We start from the raw sequence: 16,998 nt of genomic DNA on the forward strand, positions 1-16,998 counted from the left end.
TACTAGGTCTTCTTCTGCCACACCACAACTTATCTACACTTCCATCCCACCATTCATCGATCAAAACCCTAAATCCAGATTTGGAACTTTCCTCGAATTGCGGATCGAAGATAAAATCTATTCTTCGAGTTACTTTGATGAGGACGGTAATTTCCCAAATGGTTGTTCAATTGCTCTAAATATGGATTCCCTTGACTAGGGCTAACTCCGTACACCAGGTAACAAACATTATGCATGGTCATCCGCAGAGAGAATCATCGACATCGTTCATTTCGATTAACCAGAGTAACATCCACGATCGGGCTCAATCTGTCTAGTCTCAGTCAAGACTCTCATGCCTCGCGATCAATGTCTCAAAAGTTGAGCTCCTCCAAGGTCGTCAGATGACGACTGCTCACTTTCCTCCCACGAGAATATTGATCAAAATGGCATTGATAGCCTAACCCAAAACTCTCGCATGAATTGTCCGATAATGCCCCAGGTACGTGCCCATTGGGACATCTGCGCGGCATTCGCGCTGTCAGCCGTTCCGCTCAGGAGACGACTGTGTCCACCGATTTTGCTTCAGCTACCTCGATCTCCTTCAATTCGGATTTCTCAGGCCACAACTCGCTTTCTATGATTTTCCAGTTCAAGCCTGCTATTCCCGGAGCTCCTGCCATGTTTACCAGGAGACACCACTGCTCTTTCGAAATCCTGTGGAAGGTTGCGAGAATGAGGGCCACCGTTTTCCACTCATGAATCCGTTTACCTGGCAGGAGGATTTCGATATTCTGCTCAGACCAGTCGCAGCAGTACACATCAGTGTACAGCTTGCTATCTTCCATCGGCATAAATCCGAAATGTTTCACCCTCATCCGCATCTTATGTCCTTTGACGGCGCAGAGTGACTCTCTCACTCGTAGAGATAGCAAGAGCGAATTGTCGGCAAGGCCATGCATGTTGACGAAGTGGACGCTCTGCGCATCGATTTTCAGGTAAGTGATACGGAAGGTTTTGCGGGTCTTAGGATCCTTAGTTATCTCTCGTATTACCATGGTGTGCAAGATCAGGTCGAAGAACACATCGAGCTCGGAATCGGGCTGATGTAGCTCGTGAGTTTGGTTGGATTCAGAACCACGCAGGAACATTTTGATGCTCGGTGGTTTTTCTGGAGGCTTCTTGGGCTTTGGCTGGCAAGCACAGTTGGGATCGTTGCTGATATCCAAAAGGTCAGCGTTCCACTAGGGACTTTGGCTACTTTGGACTGCGACTCACCATTGCATTTTGAATCAAGCTTTGACAAATTGATGAGAAGTATAGTTACTCCTCTTTCAGTGGAGATTCTGTGAGTTTGAGTGAACACTGAGGAAAGGAAAGAACTGAGTGATGGGAGCCAGTGACGCGCTGTGCTGCGCATCTGCTAAATAAACAGTGGCAGGGCTCTATTCACTGTCCTCATACATCATTTCCCCAGTGAATTTGCACGCAGGAGCTTACGGAACATCCCGTCAATACTTACCTCACACATCCATTGCATCTGGTCATAGACAGCTGATCGTCGTCAGAAGCTTAGATATCGTCTAAGTCTTACATGAACTGTGAAAAAGCGATTCATTCGAGCAGACCGAATTGATTATCACGGCTTTGCGGAGCCTATATAAACGCTAAAGAAAGTGCAAGTGCGTAGGATGTTGCTATTAAGCATGGAAAAGATTACTTATAGAAGTTCTCTCTCTCTCTCTCTCTCTCGCGCAGCACTGGTCTTCCGAAGGCTCATGTACTCATTGTGCGGGATGGTAGGTAGATACTCGATTCCAGTCTTTTGCCTCAATGCATAGTTCAAATGATCCATCGATTGAAAAGATACTACGCCCATCGTCTTCAACTGCAGCCATAGCTCACCTAGAAGCAAAACGTCATGGCCACTGAAACCAACTAACTTCTTCAGAGAGCGTCTCTGCCGTGCTTCACTTGCAGATCAGATTGATGTAGCTTCTAGAGCCATTTCACAGCCTCGGATGCTTCTATTCATCCTGTATCCACAATATTTATACTACAATTTATACTTGAAATTCGCTGAGAGCCAGGACTCGATACACATGGGCCTTCACAAAATGCGTCTCTGACAAAGCTTCGAAGATCATGCCATAGTTGCGTAAGATGGTTCAGCGCTGAAGTAAACGGGGCAGAGTTACTGCGCATGTATTGACTCTCCCTGACTTTTTAGACTGTATCATGGTATGTTCTCCCAGACTGAAGAATATCGCGCGATTACATAAGCATCTCACCATGGCGCCAAGCTTTCGCAATGTCAATTATCATGGATGCTGCATCGCCAGAAGCGTTCTCTTGTTCCAATTCACATTCCTCGCCTTTCGGTCTTCATTTACCATCTTGAGACAACCTATTCTATATACAGTCACTATGTCAACAGAAATGGAAGTCGACGTCCCGCAAGAGGAGATCCCTCAGGGACAATCTGGCGGCGGAAGTTCCGATCCTCGAACACAGGCGGGAGCTGTTGCAGTGCGCAGTATCGAAGGATGGATTATCATCGCAACCAACATTCACGAAGAGGCCTCCGAGGAAGATGTCACTGATCTGTTTGCTGAATATGGAGAAATCAAGAATTTCAGCCTGAATCTGGATCGCCGGACAGGTTATGTCAAGGTGGGCTGAGACCTTCCTGCTCTGCACTTGGACCTCGCCCTCTCCTACGTCGTTTGTTCCCATCTCCATGGAAGTTGCTGACATTGCAATTTCTCTACTAGGGTTACGCATTGATTGAATATTCTACCCTCCCCGAGGCATCTGAAGCCATCAAAGCCCTCGACGGAGCCAAACTGCTCGACCAGACAATCCATGTCGACTATGCGTTTGTACGGCCTCCTCCTTCCAACAAAGGCAAAGGCGGACCACCAAAGGGCGGCCGTGGTGGACGAGGCCGCAGCAGGAGCCGCGACCGAAGCCGCAGCCCGGAAGCTGATAACGCACGAGATTAAGCATGAACATTGCGATAAAAGAGCCTTCGGTCGAGGCGCATCCTCTCTTTTCTCTCTCACCTCTGATTTGCGATGGTCTGTTCTGATTGATCAAACGGTCTCGGGAATGGCCAGATGATCGTGGACACAGCACGCGTAGCTGCTGGTTGGGGTTGTCTCTAATGAGTCCCGGGGGCACATGAAAGTTCATTGTGCTTATATCGCCGGCATCATCTTCCCCGAATCTAAGCGCTATTTTGGACTGTGATCTATCCTTAGCCGGGGAGATAGTTGTCGGCACTGTGACCTATTTGCAGAATGGTAAGTTTTTGCCCCTCCGGATTATTTCCGGTGCAGCTTGCTAATACTCAGACAAGAAGATGCGACTGGAATGGCATTCAATCAACGAGATATCCCATAATCCTCTACTAGGAATATCCTCGAGTTCTTCATATAATTGAGCGTCTCATGTAATGGGTGTCAGATGAGAATTACTGGTATCAATCCTCGACTGGGTCAGGGACTGTCTAGTCTGTCACCTGCCACACGAATCTCGTACTGAAGTAGAGGTCAGCCAGAATAAACAACGTAGCAAATATTATGAAGTCGGAGTCAGTGTGCTCAAGTATTGTCACAAGACCAATTGCCGTGCTGGGCCAGAGCGACATCCTCCATGAGGCTATCTACATATGGACCGCGTGATTGTCTTTTGAGATCAACAAGCCACCGAGTGGGGAAATCTCCAGTGTTGCAGCCATGGCACAAACAATCTATACTGTTGGACGACTAGCAAGAGAGGGTTAACATGTCGTAGACTCAGTTTCGAGTCATCTTGGACCCTGAGACGCTGAATGTAGAGACACCAAGCGTGGGTCAGCTGGACCGGATTCGTCCAGAGAGGGAATGAGGCGCCAAAACCTGGAAGCCGCACGACGGAGATTTCCCCGCAATCCAATCAATCACCTTATCGTCAAAGAACCTCCCTCCCATGCTGCGAGTCCACAGCCATCGACATCTCATTCCAGCGATACTACTGCACGGCATGGCATGACATATTCCTTATTGTCCTCGATTGGTCGCAGGTCGCCTTTTGTGGTCTTCATCGTCTCGTCTGTCTATAGACTCCACATATACTCTCTTTGATTCACTGGGTTCCCGCCGTTTGACCGCGAGACTGCTGCTTATCGATCATTCAAGCATTCTGTCGATGACCGAGGTGCAACTCAGGCAAAATGGTACTACCTATATCGTTATTTCTATACCTTTTTGCTCTATTTATACAGTCTGAGGCCATTGCGCTGGCGCAAGTGCCTCAGGACGTCCTTTTCCCGCAGCGACCATTTCCTCAGCAGTCAACAATGCCCGGGACATCATCTGAAGAAAGGCCTTTGACGCCCCCAGGTCTGATCGGGGAGACAGAAGACTCCATTCGCAGCACGCTGAGGGATCTTGTGGATGCCTTGAATGTGATGCAAGACGAGTATTTCGAATTGTGGCAGGGAAAATGGCCGACTGCGATTGACTGGACGGCTGCTGTCCTGGGAACTCATGTCTCCGCTACCCTCTCGTCGCTCACTTCCACTGTGGGCGATGGTCTTTTCGCAACTCTTTCTGCAGACACCGAAGATGCTGAGGGAGAATCCCAGTCCGCCATTCAACGCTCACTGGCGTTCGAGAACTTTATCAACCACTTCTTCGATCAAACCTCTGCATTCTACTACGGTGAAGATGCGATTTCTCTGAGAGGCCAAGCTTATGACGACATGCTTTGGGTTGTACTGGAATGGCTGGAGAACATCAAGTTTCAGGTTCTACATTCCGAGTTGCACTACGATCGGTCGAAAGCGACCACAAAGCATCGCTGGCATGGAGCTCAGTATCAGATTCCAGCGGCCCATCGAGCGCGACTCTTCCACGAGCTTGCGTCCAGTGGATGGGACCGCTCGCTCTGTGGGGGCGGGATGATCTGGAGTCCGTATCTCGGACCTTACAAGAACGCAATCACTAACGAACTCTACATATCAGCCAATATTGGCATGTATCTTTACCATCCTGGGGATGTAATCAGTGCGCCCTTCGCTTCGGCCTCAGCAACTAGCGAAGTTGCGTCAGATGGATATCCTCACAATCCTGCTCATCTGCAAGCTGCCATCGAGGGTTATGAATGGCTCAACTCATCGAACATGATAGGCGTTGGCGGTCTGTATGCGGACGGGTTTCACATTAGTGGCTGGCGGAGCGAAACACAACCTGGTACGCGCAGGTGTGATGTTCTCAACCCGATGGTATACACGTACAACCAGGGGGTCATTCTCAGCGGACTCAGGGGCTTGTGGCTTGCAACTGCATCACAGGATTACCTGCAAGACGGGCACGAACTCGTTCGGAAGGTCATCCGTGCTACCGGGTGGCCCAACAAGGACGACAGGGAATGGGCTGGCCTTGGTCGCGGTGGCGTGCTTGAAGACGCCTGCGACTCTTCTGGCAGCTGCTCACAGGACGGGCAAACTTTCAAGGGTATCTTCTTCCACCATCTCACAGAATTCTGCCGGCCTATATATCCGCAAGAGGAGCGATTCTTGGCCGCTGCGAACCGGACGTCGGAAACGGAGGGCAATGATTGGGAGCATGTTTATGCGTGGCATTTTGCCAGATGCCGGGCCTATCGACCCTGGATCGAGCACAACGCAAATGCTGCCCTTCTTACGAGGAATGACGACGGCAAGTTTGGGACGTGGTGGGGCAGACGATATCGTGTACTGGATGATGCTATTCTCGACCAAAGCCCTTTGCCTCCTGGCGCGATCGATTATAAGAATTACGGCAATACTGGCGAAGGGTGGTTCAAGGAGCAAATTGGTGCACTGCGTGGCGGTCGGTCCTGGTCTGCTAGCAGCGCAGAGAAGCTAGAATCCTTGGATCAACGACAGGCATCGAGAGAGGCATGGATTTGGACGAACAGGCCAACGTTGGCCGAGGTCAGGTCGAAGGACTATAATGACCGAGGACGAGGACGTACTGTTGAAACACAGTCAGGCGGCATCGCTGTGTTGCGCGCTCTGTATCAGTGGAAAACAACCGCATCGTTGTTGTAGCCAGGACTGCTAGAGTTAGCAATTGTTTTATTGAATACGCCCATTTGAGATCTAGGATTGTTTCTCCAACATCCGGTCCATCAGTCGTCCGACAGCGCTAGAAGTGACGTCTGCAACTCTGTAGCTGATCAAAAAAGACGCACGGTTACATTAAGTATTCAGGGACTTGATCGATTATTTGGTCGATCAATTGATTTAGGACGATGGGAAGCCAAGAAGAGGCCAATGGACTGGACCGACATGCCGAAACAGATGAGATAGAACCCCTGCGAGCCTCTCAAGCTATCCTGCCTCATGATCCTCACGGTAGGCTGAACGCGTACCATTTGTATCCCAACCAGGAGTAGACCATCGATATTAGGGTTATACGAATGGTCATGCTAGGCATGCGAAATCCCTGACATTTACAGCTAAAAGCAAACATGCCAGACCCTGGTCACTCCTTTACATCCTGGCGTTGTCCTGCATCAAGCAAGCAGTGACGCCTTTTTATGGACATTGGTCTTATCCAACCCCCCTCGTCCTCAAACCCACGATCTCACCCACCCAGGCGCTCATACCACGGGTAGTGACGTGCATCCTGTCAGTGAAGCCTGCGAATAGCAGCTGCAATTTGCCCACTTGACAGATGATTGGATTTGATTAGATTGTCTGTCATTGGATCATGGCCTTCCGAGGAAGAGGTCAGTAGAGTCCAACAAACCACGTACCTACCTAGTATCTAAGCTTGGCCATGCATCCATAGTACAGATTAGCGCTTACAGCTAGTTAGACTACAGATGGGAGGGGTGGGGGACGTCCTTGAATTGTGAAGCATCAGTTGTAGCGTTGACCTCGTAAAGAGAATGAGGATTTCCTTATCCACGGACACGAGACGGGCTGCGGGAGTGGCTCAGGCCCATGTTACGGGTGTATCATTGACCGCTGCTTTCTTTTCTGTCGCCATGGCATGATGACAGCTATTCTGGCAACTACCAGATTACCATGTTGGTAGTTCTGATCTACGGATAGAGAGATTCAGGGCGGACGTCCAGTGTCCACATGAGGAGAACCCAAAGTTACGTGACTGTGGACGTAGATAACGCCAAGTCAGAGCCTAGGATACTTTGTGGCCGTGAGGCTTGCAGCCGCATGGCACTAGAAATGTGGGCGGCGCAGGGTGGGAGGGGAAGCCGTTAATCTGTCTCAGAGTCTTTATCATTAAGCTATCTAGTCCATAGTAGATAACCAACAAGGCTTGTGGTCTGAATGCTTATGCCAAGGGTGAATTTAACCTGTAGTGACGACAACAGAGATGATGATGACGGTGGTGAAGCGAGTCTCGTATTTCTTCGGCCCTTTTGACGTGGACTGTGATGCCTTGCGAAAAATCTTCAGGAAAAACCTGTAGACACTCGACATTGCACAGCAGGCGGTACAGAGCAGAATAGACACGGGAAAGAGCTAACTTCTCCAAAGAATTCAAATTGGAGAATCAGCACTTGAGAGGAGGATGAACATACGGATGCCCACCTGGCGGGTGAAGGAACAAATCACCTCTACGTGAGCAACTGACGATCAGCAGTTCTTTATCGTGATGTTCAGGATCGGCTGCCAGAAGTACTACTTACAGGCCAACCATTTTTGGACTGGATTTTCCAATGGTCTTCCTTGATTGAGATGATGGCCAACTCCGTAGAGGTAACCAAGAGACATGTAGTCTACGGTCTCTGTAAAATTTCTCTGTCTTTCTGGCAGGACGATGAGATCTTTATCTGGACGATAATCATTCTTGCCCTGGTGCTAAGGCTGGTAAAGATACATTCGTCTCAAATAATCGCGATTATTAGGAGGTTTCCTAACAAATAGCAAATGAGGAGCACTTCAATGTTTGTTGTGGGGTTGAGTAATGATACTACCACCAATCAAAAAAAAAAGATAAAATGGGACAATAGTACATACCCCTGTCCTGTAGTGGGGCTGCATAACAGTCACGCGGTAAACTACTCCTGATACCCTTACATGCTTCATACATACCTTGGTACCTAAGCTAAAGGTACATCTACTAACGGAGCCGTCTCCAGAATTTCAGCCGAGTTGTGCACTGAGAGACCGACATGATTTTTGGACTGAACAAGGTGAGGTATCTGCACTAGTGGTAGGGAAAAGTCCTTGACTTCTTTGATAGTTACGAAATATTAATGATCACCATGGTGGAACATCATCCCTCGTCACTTTTAGGCAAATACGTAATGCTCATTTACCAGACGAATGCCACCTTCATGACCATATCATTTTGTTGATCAGAGAACAGACTTGACAACTGGCAAGAATTATCTCCATAGGATCATCCAATATCCATAAACCCATCAATCCATAGTCACACCTTCAGCAGGTCACAAGCCACCTTCATGGACGGGGATAACGCATGCGACCTGGCGCTGATAGCCTGATGCGGGGGGGTCGAGGAACGTATTCAACTGGTTCGTTGGGTTTAAACACTCGGCCGGAGGAACAGGACCTACACTCTCGCAAGTCGCATACCAGGGGCTACCACCTTAGATACCTAGGTTAATCATGTTACCATTCTACATCAATAGCTCCATAGCGGTACTGTGTTTACAATTCAGGATACATCTGTCGTTGTGGAATGGCGCGTTACAATTGTCCACTCACTCCAGGGTGGACTGAATGCAATATGTGCCTACCTGAGAAGCCCAAGTTGATACCAAGAATCTTCAACATGTCTAGTGTTTTTGGTTTCCTCTAACATTGGATGTTTTATTTGATAATTCGAGTGCGCAAGTCCCTCATCATCATTTTTACCGTACGGATTACCGACCCATAAAGCCAAGTCAAGCAGACCCATTGGGCTATTTAACCCTCAAGCAGCGGAAGGCATCCGGCTCCAATCAAGCAGAGTAGCACAACGTCCTTTGCTTCCCTCCGTCAAAACACCTTACTGGCACGAAACCTTAGGCCCGAAGGATGTGAACAAGAGCTGTCGAATTGGCCGTTGATCCATTTTGAACATTTCTGATTGGATTGGGTGATATTACCATCTACCTACTCTGACTACTGCTCACCATAACCCTCTCAAGTTCTTCCTTCGACTTGATTGACTCAAGCTCACCATCCATGTCAAACAAGGATCCATCACAGTTGTAATTTGTGCTGTGGTCCTCCGATGCGCTAAATCAAAAGGGATACATTCACGGACATGATTTACAGTACAATGACGTGATTGCCGTCATGGCGCCGATAGTTGCCCTAAAAAGCTGAGCAATAATGGTGGACTTCTCCAGCGGCAACTTCAGTCCACCGCAAGGGGGCTTCGTACAGTACGCTTACCACAGTAGTTAAGACTAGTCAACTCCCAGTACATGGAAGAGTTGGAGAAAATTCTCTTTACCTTCCCGAAAAGAAATCCGTTCGTTTCGTCGGAGATTTAGTAGCCGTGTTGCATTTCTCTTGTGTTCTCTATTCTCCATACTTGCTTTTTCGTTGACCCTTATTTCCTCATTTGTTGATCAATGATGAGAAAGGCACAACGCACACGCTGCTTCTCGCCGCTTTGTTGGTCCACCACTGTGGTTGAGATGGGGGTTCATTATCGAATACAGTTCCTTCTTGCACTGATGCCGCAGTAGCTTTGTTAGAAGGCAATAAAACACGTTGTCGGTACGGAGTATTATTAGTAGTATGACAAAGTATGGAAATTCTTACATACTCCATCTGCACGTCCAATTCAAATGTCAGATTTCAAACTTCAATCAGCAACACCTATGTATGTTGGTAGAGTCGTGATACGAGGCCGAATGATGATTAGATTGGTCTTCGGATATCCTCAACTGCATACAGTAACAATTTCTGTCTGTCCGTCTTTATTTGCATTCCTATACAGGGACACTTAGATTATATAGAGAGAATGACGAGGTTGGTTTGCGTTAAACTGTAGAGTGTAGAATTAGATGTAGATAGGCTGTCAAGTGGTTCGATCTGAGTGGAGCGAATGCTTCCGACATGATCGGCGTGCTGTACATCCCTGCTGGTTTCACCTCCCTTCTAGTAAGGCGCAGCCATGGTTCCGTCAGAAAAATTGTCGAACCCACAGGACTGGATCATCCGTCTTGCTCTCAAACGGTTTGTGATTCGGTAGAGCATCACTTTTCGTCCTATAACTTGGTAACCAAAAAGCCTCACCGTCTTGATTTCTTTGCCGAATGAGTGGTCATCCATGACTGAACACGATGATGTACAGTCAGACTGCAGGATAGCACAGTTTCGACGTTGAGAGCCTGAATAGGTTGGTCGGATTCACTTAGTCCTCATACTCATAGCTCAGATCGTGACACTGTTCTTTGAATCGCTCATTATCATAGAGCATACGTTTCGTAGACGAAGGTACATTTGACATTGGCAGTATCTTGCCGTGACTCGATCGTCATTGCATGACCTTGTCCCTCGAGGGCCCCATTAGACGCATTAGTATTACGATGGAATAAAGGAGTTAGTTTCCCCCCCCACCGATGGCTGCGAAGACTAAGTAGCATTCCTATTCTTCCCCAGTTCCTCATCTCGGCTACAGTGGCGATATTATTATGAGCAGATTACCCGAAGAGTTGCTACAGATGATCTAATGATCTACCTCTTGTGTTTTTTATTCTTGTGGACTTTCGTCATATTGGCTGTGATTGAAATAATCCTTCAGGGTCGGTAATTCATGCTCCCTGGTATATGCGCTCATCCAGTCGATATACACCTTCATGGCATTTAATTGCTTCGTTTCTCCTGTGGAAGGAAACTTGCGTTGGATTGTGAGGATCATCCTCATTCCTCCGACAGCCAACCTCTTCAGTAGTGGTACAAGACTGCAATTAGGGACTGAGTTGTACCTAGTCATTACGCCCCTTCTTTACCTCTAGGGGGTGGACTAGGTTAACGCTAACCGCTTTGGCACTAAGGGTATTCATTGACCGAGCTGTTTTACTAGGAAAACTCACTAAAACCAGACTAAATGAGACTAAATCAAATAGGATGGTCGAAAAGAGGAATCCACTAAGACCAGCCGCCCCCGCTAAATCCACTGGAACCACAACCAAACGGGGCGCCTCTTCACCGAAATTCCAACTGCCCTTGACCCTGTATCCGTATGCGCGTATGACCATGCCGAATTCACTACGTACCTCCTTTTAGTGGTATCAACTCCGTGGGTCTAACGATAGAAGGAATGCTAAAATCAAGTGGCGGCCACGAGTCTTCCAGTTTCTAACCTTATCTAGTTAGGCACTTGTAACTAACAAGACTACCAATACCAGATTTAATTACTCCTTCCCGCCAAAAGTACCACTCCTTAGGGTACTCCCAGTAGGTACAGAGTTTCTACACTAGGACAGGTGTACGTACTTCCTACGTAGGTACTCCATACTCAGTAGGTAGATGTCCATACTCCTACTAAGAGGAGCACGCAGGCCGGGAAAATAATAATATTTATTATCTTATCGTTACCAACATTTTTTAAATCATTGTTTTATTTTATATTTTATAATATCATTAATTATTTACCAATTACAAGCACCATCTCTACCCATCCACCACACTGCTTCCTCCGCCTGGGATACTTACCAGTAGTAATAATGATAATTTAATATGTCTAATGAACACTACCACTACAAACTGCTAACTAGCTTCCATTACGGAGCACCTCCTCTTCCTATTCACCAAGTAGTCTACCAGACAACTCACTATCTGCCTACCTCCGCTGTACCAACCTGCCAATTACTCCTACTCCATACCTAGAGTACTGTCAATCATTTTGATTCTTTCTTCTTCTCTTTCCCTCCCCTCTCCTCTTCTTACTACATTCTCCCGCCATCCTCCTACTTACTCTGAAACTATTTTTCTCCTCGTTTCCTCAGATTAACTCCCCGCCGTTGTTGTTTTCGACATTGCCGCCAACGTATTTCACACCGTCCACCTTCCTTGTACCTCCCATCCACCCGTTTTCGGACTGCGACCGGGGCCCATTCCACAAGCGCTTCTTGAACGCATCAAAACTGGGAACAGATTGAAAGAGAAGGAGGAATCACTGAATTGACGGTCGACTCAGAGAACAACACATCTGAATTTTTTCTATCCCGAGTTTTGGGAAGCTCGACATCTTTCACGTACCCGATAACGCTCCCTGTCCATTTCTCCTGACTCGTTCCTGGGGTCACAACTCTCCTATTATTCAGCGTCTCTACCTTTGTAGCATTGGACTTTCTCTCAATTTTCAATCTGTTCATTATCAAGATTGCGGAAGGTCTTCGCTACTACTTTCAAAGAGCCGTTTGCTCACCTCCTTGGTCCCGACAAAACTACCTCGAGCGACGAACACAGATTTTATCTGAGTAAATCGCTGGAGGTAGTACCAAATATCGGTTCTCACACTGATCGTACTGGCGAAAGATTTTTGTTAGGCAGGAAAACTTGAACGGTTGAAAAGGTTATACCTTCACAGCCATTCTACGCGGATCATCAGTTTGCTTTTTCCTTGGGAAGCCACCGTCAACCCCCAAGGAACCGTGTAGAGTCAAATCCCCCGCCACCATTACCGAAGTACCATGGCATCTACGCCGGATGTACACGGATCCTCGCCTGTTCCAAGTCTACCACAACCCCATGATACCGGTCGCATACATATGTCCTCCCTCTCTTCCTCTTCTTCCATATCCGACGCAGAAAGTGAACGAAGGGGCCGTTCTGAACGCCCTCGAATGGCCAGTCGAAAGCCAAGTGCCTCAATTCTAGTGCCTCGCGATCATCCAGAAATCGAAATCGAAGAGGAAGAATTTCCGCCCGACGACGCTCGAGCCATGAGTCCGCGTCGCAATTCTGCTGATTTGGAGCGCTTGGGCAAGGAGGCAAGACAAACCTTACAGGAGTGAGTTTACCGATACACCACCAGGATGGTAATAGTACCGTGCTAATGTCTTGTTTTATAATCTAGACAAGCAAAAGCACTCCAATCCTCTCTCCAAGCTCTTGCAGAACGTATTGAGGCAGTGAAATCTGATCATGACAAACTCGAAAGCGAGAATAAATTCCTACAAGACTATATCGGCGGACTTACTCGCAACATGACCAAGACCGAGTTGACGAGATCGAGTACCAAAGTCAAGAGATCGCATAAATAACGCGTGCGCCAGTTTAAACCCCAAAGCCGACAAAATCAGAGGCCTCGGCGACCGGGCAATTTGATGTCGAGAAGATTCATGCCCGGGGCATGTTGAATTTTGGCTTACATCGACCTCTGTCCATCTACACTTCCTCCACACTTCGATCGATACTACACGGCATATTTACTAGCTGGATAACAGTTTGCGAACTCGATGAGTCACAGAAAGCCACTCTACCATTCCGACAGTATCACAATATCTACGCAAATGGGGTTCCAGCTGCTTCAGACCTGCAACATATATTATTGACACTTGGAACTTGACGACATTGTTCAATCTCCAATATCGGTCGCTTTATCGAAATTGTCTGAAGGTCCTTCAAGCGGCCTCGGTTCAGCGTCTCACCTACCATTACTCAAGACAACAAATCTAACAAACTATGACGTTTTCAAATCAAGCGGCGATCAAGCCCTCTGTACAACAACGCCCTTCTTCAAACAACAAATCAAAGACTGCAGGTGATAATGTCCATGTGATATGCCCAAAGGAGAGAGAGAAAGTGTGACATCATAGCATGCCATGTGTTGCTATGGAATTCGTTCCGCCGCCTTGAGTCGTGCATGATTTTCGTCTAATCTATCCTTGCGGCTGACCTTGAGACATACCTCACCTACACTTTGCTGCCTTGCGTTGGGTTCGGTTAACGACCCGTTCCTTTCTCGGGCAGCCTTAACTTGATCCTGTCGATATTTCCGCTTCTACTTTTCCCCCCCTTTGTCTCATTCTTTTTCTCTCGTTCAGTTACCACGGTGGCCTAGTGTATTTTTGTGGCATAGCACGCTCGGCGTTTGGTTGTGGGATCATTAACCTAGACTTGAATGACTTTTGGAGCCGCACTGGACGCATTTGATCTCATGGTCAGCAAAAATAGCGGGAAAGCATTTTTATGGAGCAGCCAATGAGGTTTTCATTTACTTTTCGCGTGTACATTTGTCCCGTCTAGGTCGGATGGCTGTGTTTGTTTGTTTGGCTCTGAAAGACATTTGCTTTACCATACCCAGGGGCGCACAGTTTGATATTAGTTAGTATGAATGAATTGAGTTCAATATCAAACTCCCATCTCCGGCTTGCCTTCACCACAAAAGGACTCAGGGAATCAATTAAGCTGGCATTCTTTTCCCTGGCAAGAGGCATACATTGGCACCAACCAGGCTTAAGTTCTCAGTGCCTGAACTCATACTTCATACTGGTGTACCGTGGTGATCGACGCAGTATATCCAGCCACCCACTCTAGTATCCTATTTTCCTACTCAGAACCAAAGTACGAAAATCCCAAAACGCCACATGCCACATATCAGACTCCCACATACTAGTCAGATCTAACCGCTATAGCCAAGATCCAGTGGCGCAGATCATAATGCATGCATCTTAAATAGCAGTATAGACTCTTGTACTGGTCGCCGTAGTAGTCACTAAATCATCTATCAGGAAGACAATATGCACTTGCAAAGTTGACCCACGATACACGCCCCTAGTACGGAGTACCTACTCTCGTCCTCGCCTACGGCGCAGAGACATTACAGCTGAAGCAAGGTAAATCAAGGCAAACGCCATCGACTTCGCCTCCTTGTAGGAATACCAAGCTGCACGAAAAAGAAACAAAGCCAAACGGAGAGAAGGAACAATGACATCATTTTCAAACACGCACATCCTATGGCAGGTGGGCATCGTCATATTCTGTATGTAACAGGGGTACTTCTCTAATACCCCCTGATGAACTTATGGATCCATGATGATCTATCACAACAGTAGGCGCATGACAGATGTGGCAAATGTGGCTAAGCATGGATATCTACAGAAATAGCTCTCTTCGTAGTATGTACAGGGGCAGGCTGAGATTAAGGATGGCCCGGGGCACGCCGCATACGTCATGGTTTCAGGGTATGAGGCTGAGGCTGAGTCGTGCGACATTGGAAGCCTTCATGAGGGTTCAGGTTGATTGCTCTCTTGATTGAGCTCATCAAGTTGGATCATGGGACAGTAGTCAAGTGACGTGTCTGTTGTATCCTGCGTCCAAATTGTCGCGATGCATACACACTGTTGACTAAAGAGTAGCTAATATGGAGTCAATTTCAGCTTCAGGAATAAATTTCATCTTTCTGATAGCCACTGCGCCTGGGTTTAGATCTAAATTCGAGCTAAGGCGAAGAATCAAACGCCGTGCGCGGCACAAAATACGTAGGTAGGGGAAACCAAGACAGGATCCGTGAGGACAAGTCAGGACCTTCGGGGGTGTAAATATTGGGGGGGACTTGGTGGAGAGCGCGATTCTGTAAGACAGAAAGGTATTCTTTGGGTAGTTGAGGTGATAAGCAAAATTGCAAACAGGAAAATGAACAAAATGGGTAAACAAGATGAAGGACATGGGAACCACGGATAGAGAGAACAAGTGCGTCAAACCAGATGCCAGAGAAAACTCTGAAGCAGCACGAGATGACTGTAGAAGCGAAAAGAGAAAAGGGTCCAAAGATCATTATCACGCAATCGAATCTTCATTCCTCTGGGCCAAAATCCTCAAAGAGGGCCCCAGCCTAGAGGCCCACTAGTGACGCGAATGGGACTATGCATCTTATCCCCGTTCCTTCTCTTGCGCTTCAGTTCTACTATGCGCTAACAAGCAAGACCCTCAGCCTTGTTAGCTCCATCCGCGGTCGGACGCGAAGTCATCCATCTTTCTTTTTTTCTTTTTCCTTGTTTATTCAGCGGGCTTCTCGCCCTCAGTGGCGGGGGCCTCCTCCTTCTTCTCGGCAGGAGTGTTCGACTCAGCAGCTGGCTCAGCCTCAGACGAGGTCCAGAGAGTCTGAGTGCGTTAGCACATACTCCTTGAGAAAATCGTCCAAAGGAAAGGTATCTTACCAGGTTGTCTCTGAGAAGCTGCATGATGAGAGTGGAGTCCTTGTAGCTCTCTTCGCTCAGGGTGTCGAGCTCTGTAGCGTGTCAGTCTTCGTGCAACTTCAATGTACCTTATCGAGGACACTGATTTGACATACCAGCAATGGCATCGTCGAAAGCGAGCTTGGCAAGGTGGCAAGCCTGGTCGGGAGAGTTGAGAATTTCGTAGTAGAAGACGGAGAAGTTAAGAGCCAATCCAAGGCGGATGGGGTGGGTGGGAGCAAGGTCGGTCTGAGCGACTTCGGTAGCGTTCTTGTAAGCCTCGAGAGAGGCATCGGCGGCAGCCTTGCGGCGATCGCCAACAGCGAACTCGGCAAGGTAACGGTGGTAGTCACCCTTCCTGTTGGTTTAAAAAGATAAAAAATCAGTACAATCCCCCCCTTTCTTCGTATTCTGGCAGATGATAAAGAAGACTTACATCTTATGGTAGAAGACCTTGGACTCGCCGCTCGCAGCAGAGGGGATCAGGTGCTTGTCCAGAACCTCCAGGATGTCATCGCAGATCTTGGCAAGCTCGGACTCGATCTTCTGACGGTACTCCTTGATCAAAGCGACCTGAGACTCGTTGCCCTTTGATTCTTCCTTCTGCTCGATCGAGGTGACGATTCTCCACGACGCACGTCTGGCACCAATGACGTTCTTGTAGGCAACAGAGAGAAGATTCCGCTCCTCGACGGTGAGCTCTACATCGGAGGAGGCGACAACCTTCATGTTCTCGACCATCTCTGAAGCGAAGCTGTTAGTTTGAGGACCTCAATAAATTGGGTGCTACTTTAGAGATAACAAACCTTCGTAGCGCTCAGCCTGCTCGGCGAGCTTGGCCAGGTAAACAGCATCTTCGTGACCCAT

The 16,998-nt window shown here is 47.8% G+C and overlaps 5 protein-coding genes across 5 annotated transcripts; 3 read left to right on the plus strand and 2 right to left on the minus strand.

The window, feature by feature from the left end:
* Window positions 1-533: 533 nt before the first annotated feature.
* Aud_000443 (uncharacterized protein) lies at window positions 534-1,265 on the minus strand (the record flags this gene model as incomplete). Its single annotated transcript, XM_043285956.1, has 2 exons — window positions 534-1,197; window positions 1,258-1,265. The coding sequence occupies 2 exons, from the start codon at window positions 1,263-1,265 to the stop codon at window positions 534-536; spliced, it is 672 nt and encodes a 223-aa protein (XP_043141891.1).
* A 1,141-nt stretch (window positions 1,266-2,406) lies between these two features.
* Aud_000444 (RBM8 family RNA-binding protein) lies at window positions 2,407-2,984 on the plus strand (the record flags this gene model as incomplete). Its single annotated transcript, XM_043285957.1, has 2 exons — window positions 2,407-2,652; window positions 2,754-2,984. 2 exons carry the CDS (start codon window positions 2,407-2,409, stop codon window positions 2,982-2,984), a joined length of 477 nt encoding a protein of 158 aa, XP_043141892.1.
* Window positions 2,985-4,170: 1,186 nt separating this feature from the next.
* On the plus strand, window positions 4,171-6,058 carry Aud_000445 (putative glycosyl hydrolase; the record flags this gene model as incomplete). The annotated part of the gene is made up of 2 exons (XM_043285958.1): window positions 4,171-4,179; window positions 4,247-6,058. The coding sequence occupies 2 exons, from the start codon at window positions 4,171-4,173 to the stop codon at window positions 6,056-6,058; spliced, it is 1,821 nt and encodes a 606-aa protein (XP_043141893.1).
* Window positions 6,059-12,642: 6,584 nt separating this feature from the next.
* On the plus strand, window positions 12,643-13,215 carry Aud_000446 (short coiled-coil protein; the record flags this gene model as incomplete). Its single annotated transcript, XM_043285959.1, has 2 exons — window positions 12,643-12,962; window positions 13,029-13,215. The coding sequence occupies 2 exons, from the start codon at window positions 12,643-12,645 to the stop codon at window positions 13,213-13,215; spliced, it is 507 nt and encodes a 168-aa protein (XP_043141894.1).
* Window positions 13,216-15,952: 2,737 nt separating this feature from the next.
* Window positions 15,953-16,998, minus strand: artA (14-3-3 adaptor artA; the record flags this gene model as incomplete). Its single annotated transcript, XM_043285960.1, has 5 exons — window positions 15,953-16,057; window positions 16,114-16,184; window positions 16,248-16,489; window positions 16,568-16,874; window positions 16,938-16,998. 5 exons carry the CDS (start codon window positions 16,996-16,998, stop codon window positions 15,953-15,955), a joined length of 786 nt encoding a protein of 261 aa, XP_043141895.1.

The sequence above is a fragment of the Aspergillus udagawae genome (genome assembly GCF_001078395.1).
Source record: "Aspergillus udagawae IFM 46973 DNA, scaffold_1, whole genome shotgun sequence".
In the NCBI taxonomy this organism is placed as follows: domain Eukaryota; kingdom Fungi; phylum Ascomycota; class Eurotiomycetes; order Eurotiales; family Aspergillaceae; genus Aspergillus; species Aspergillus udagawae.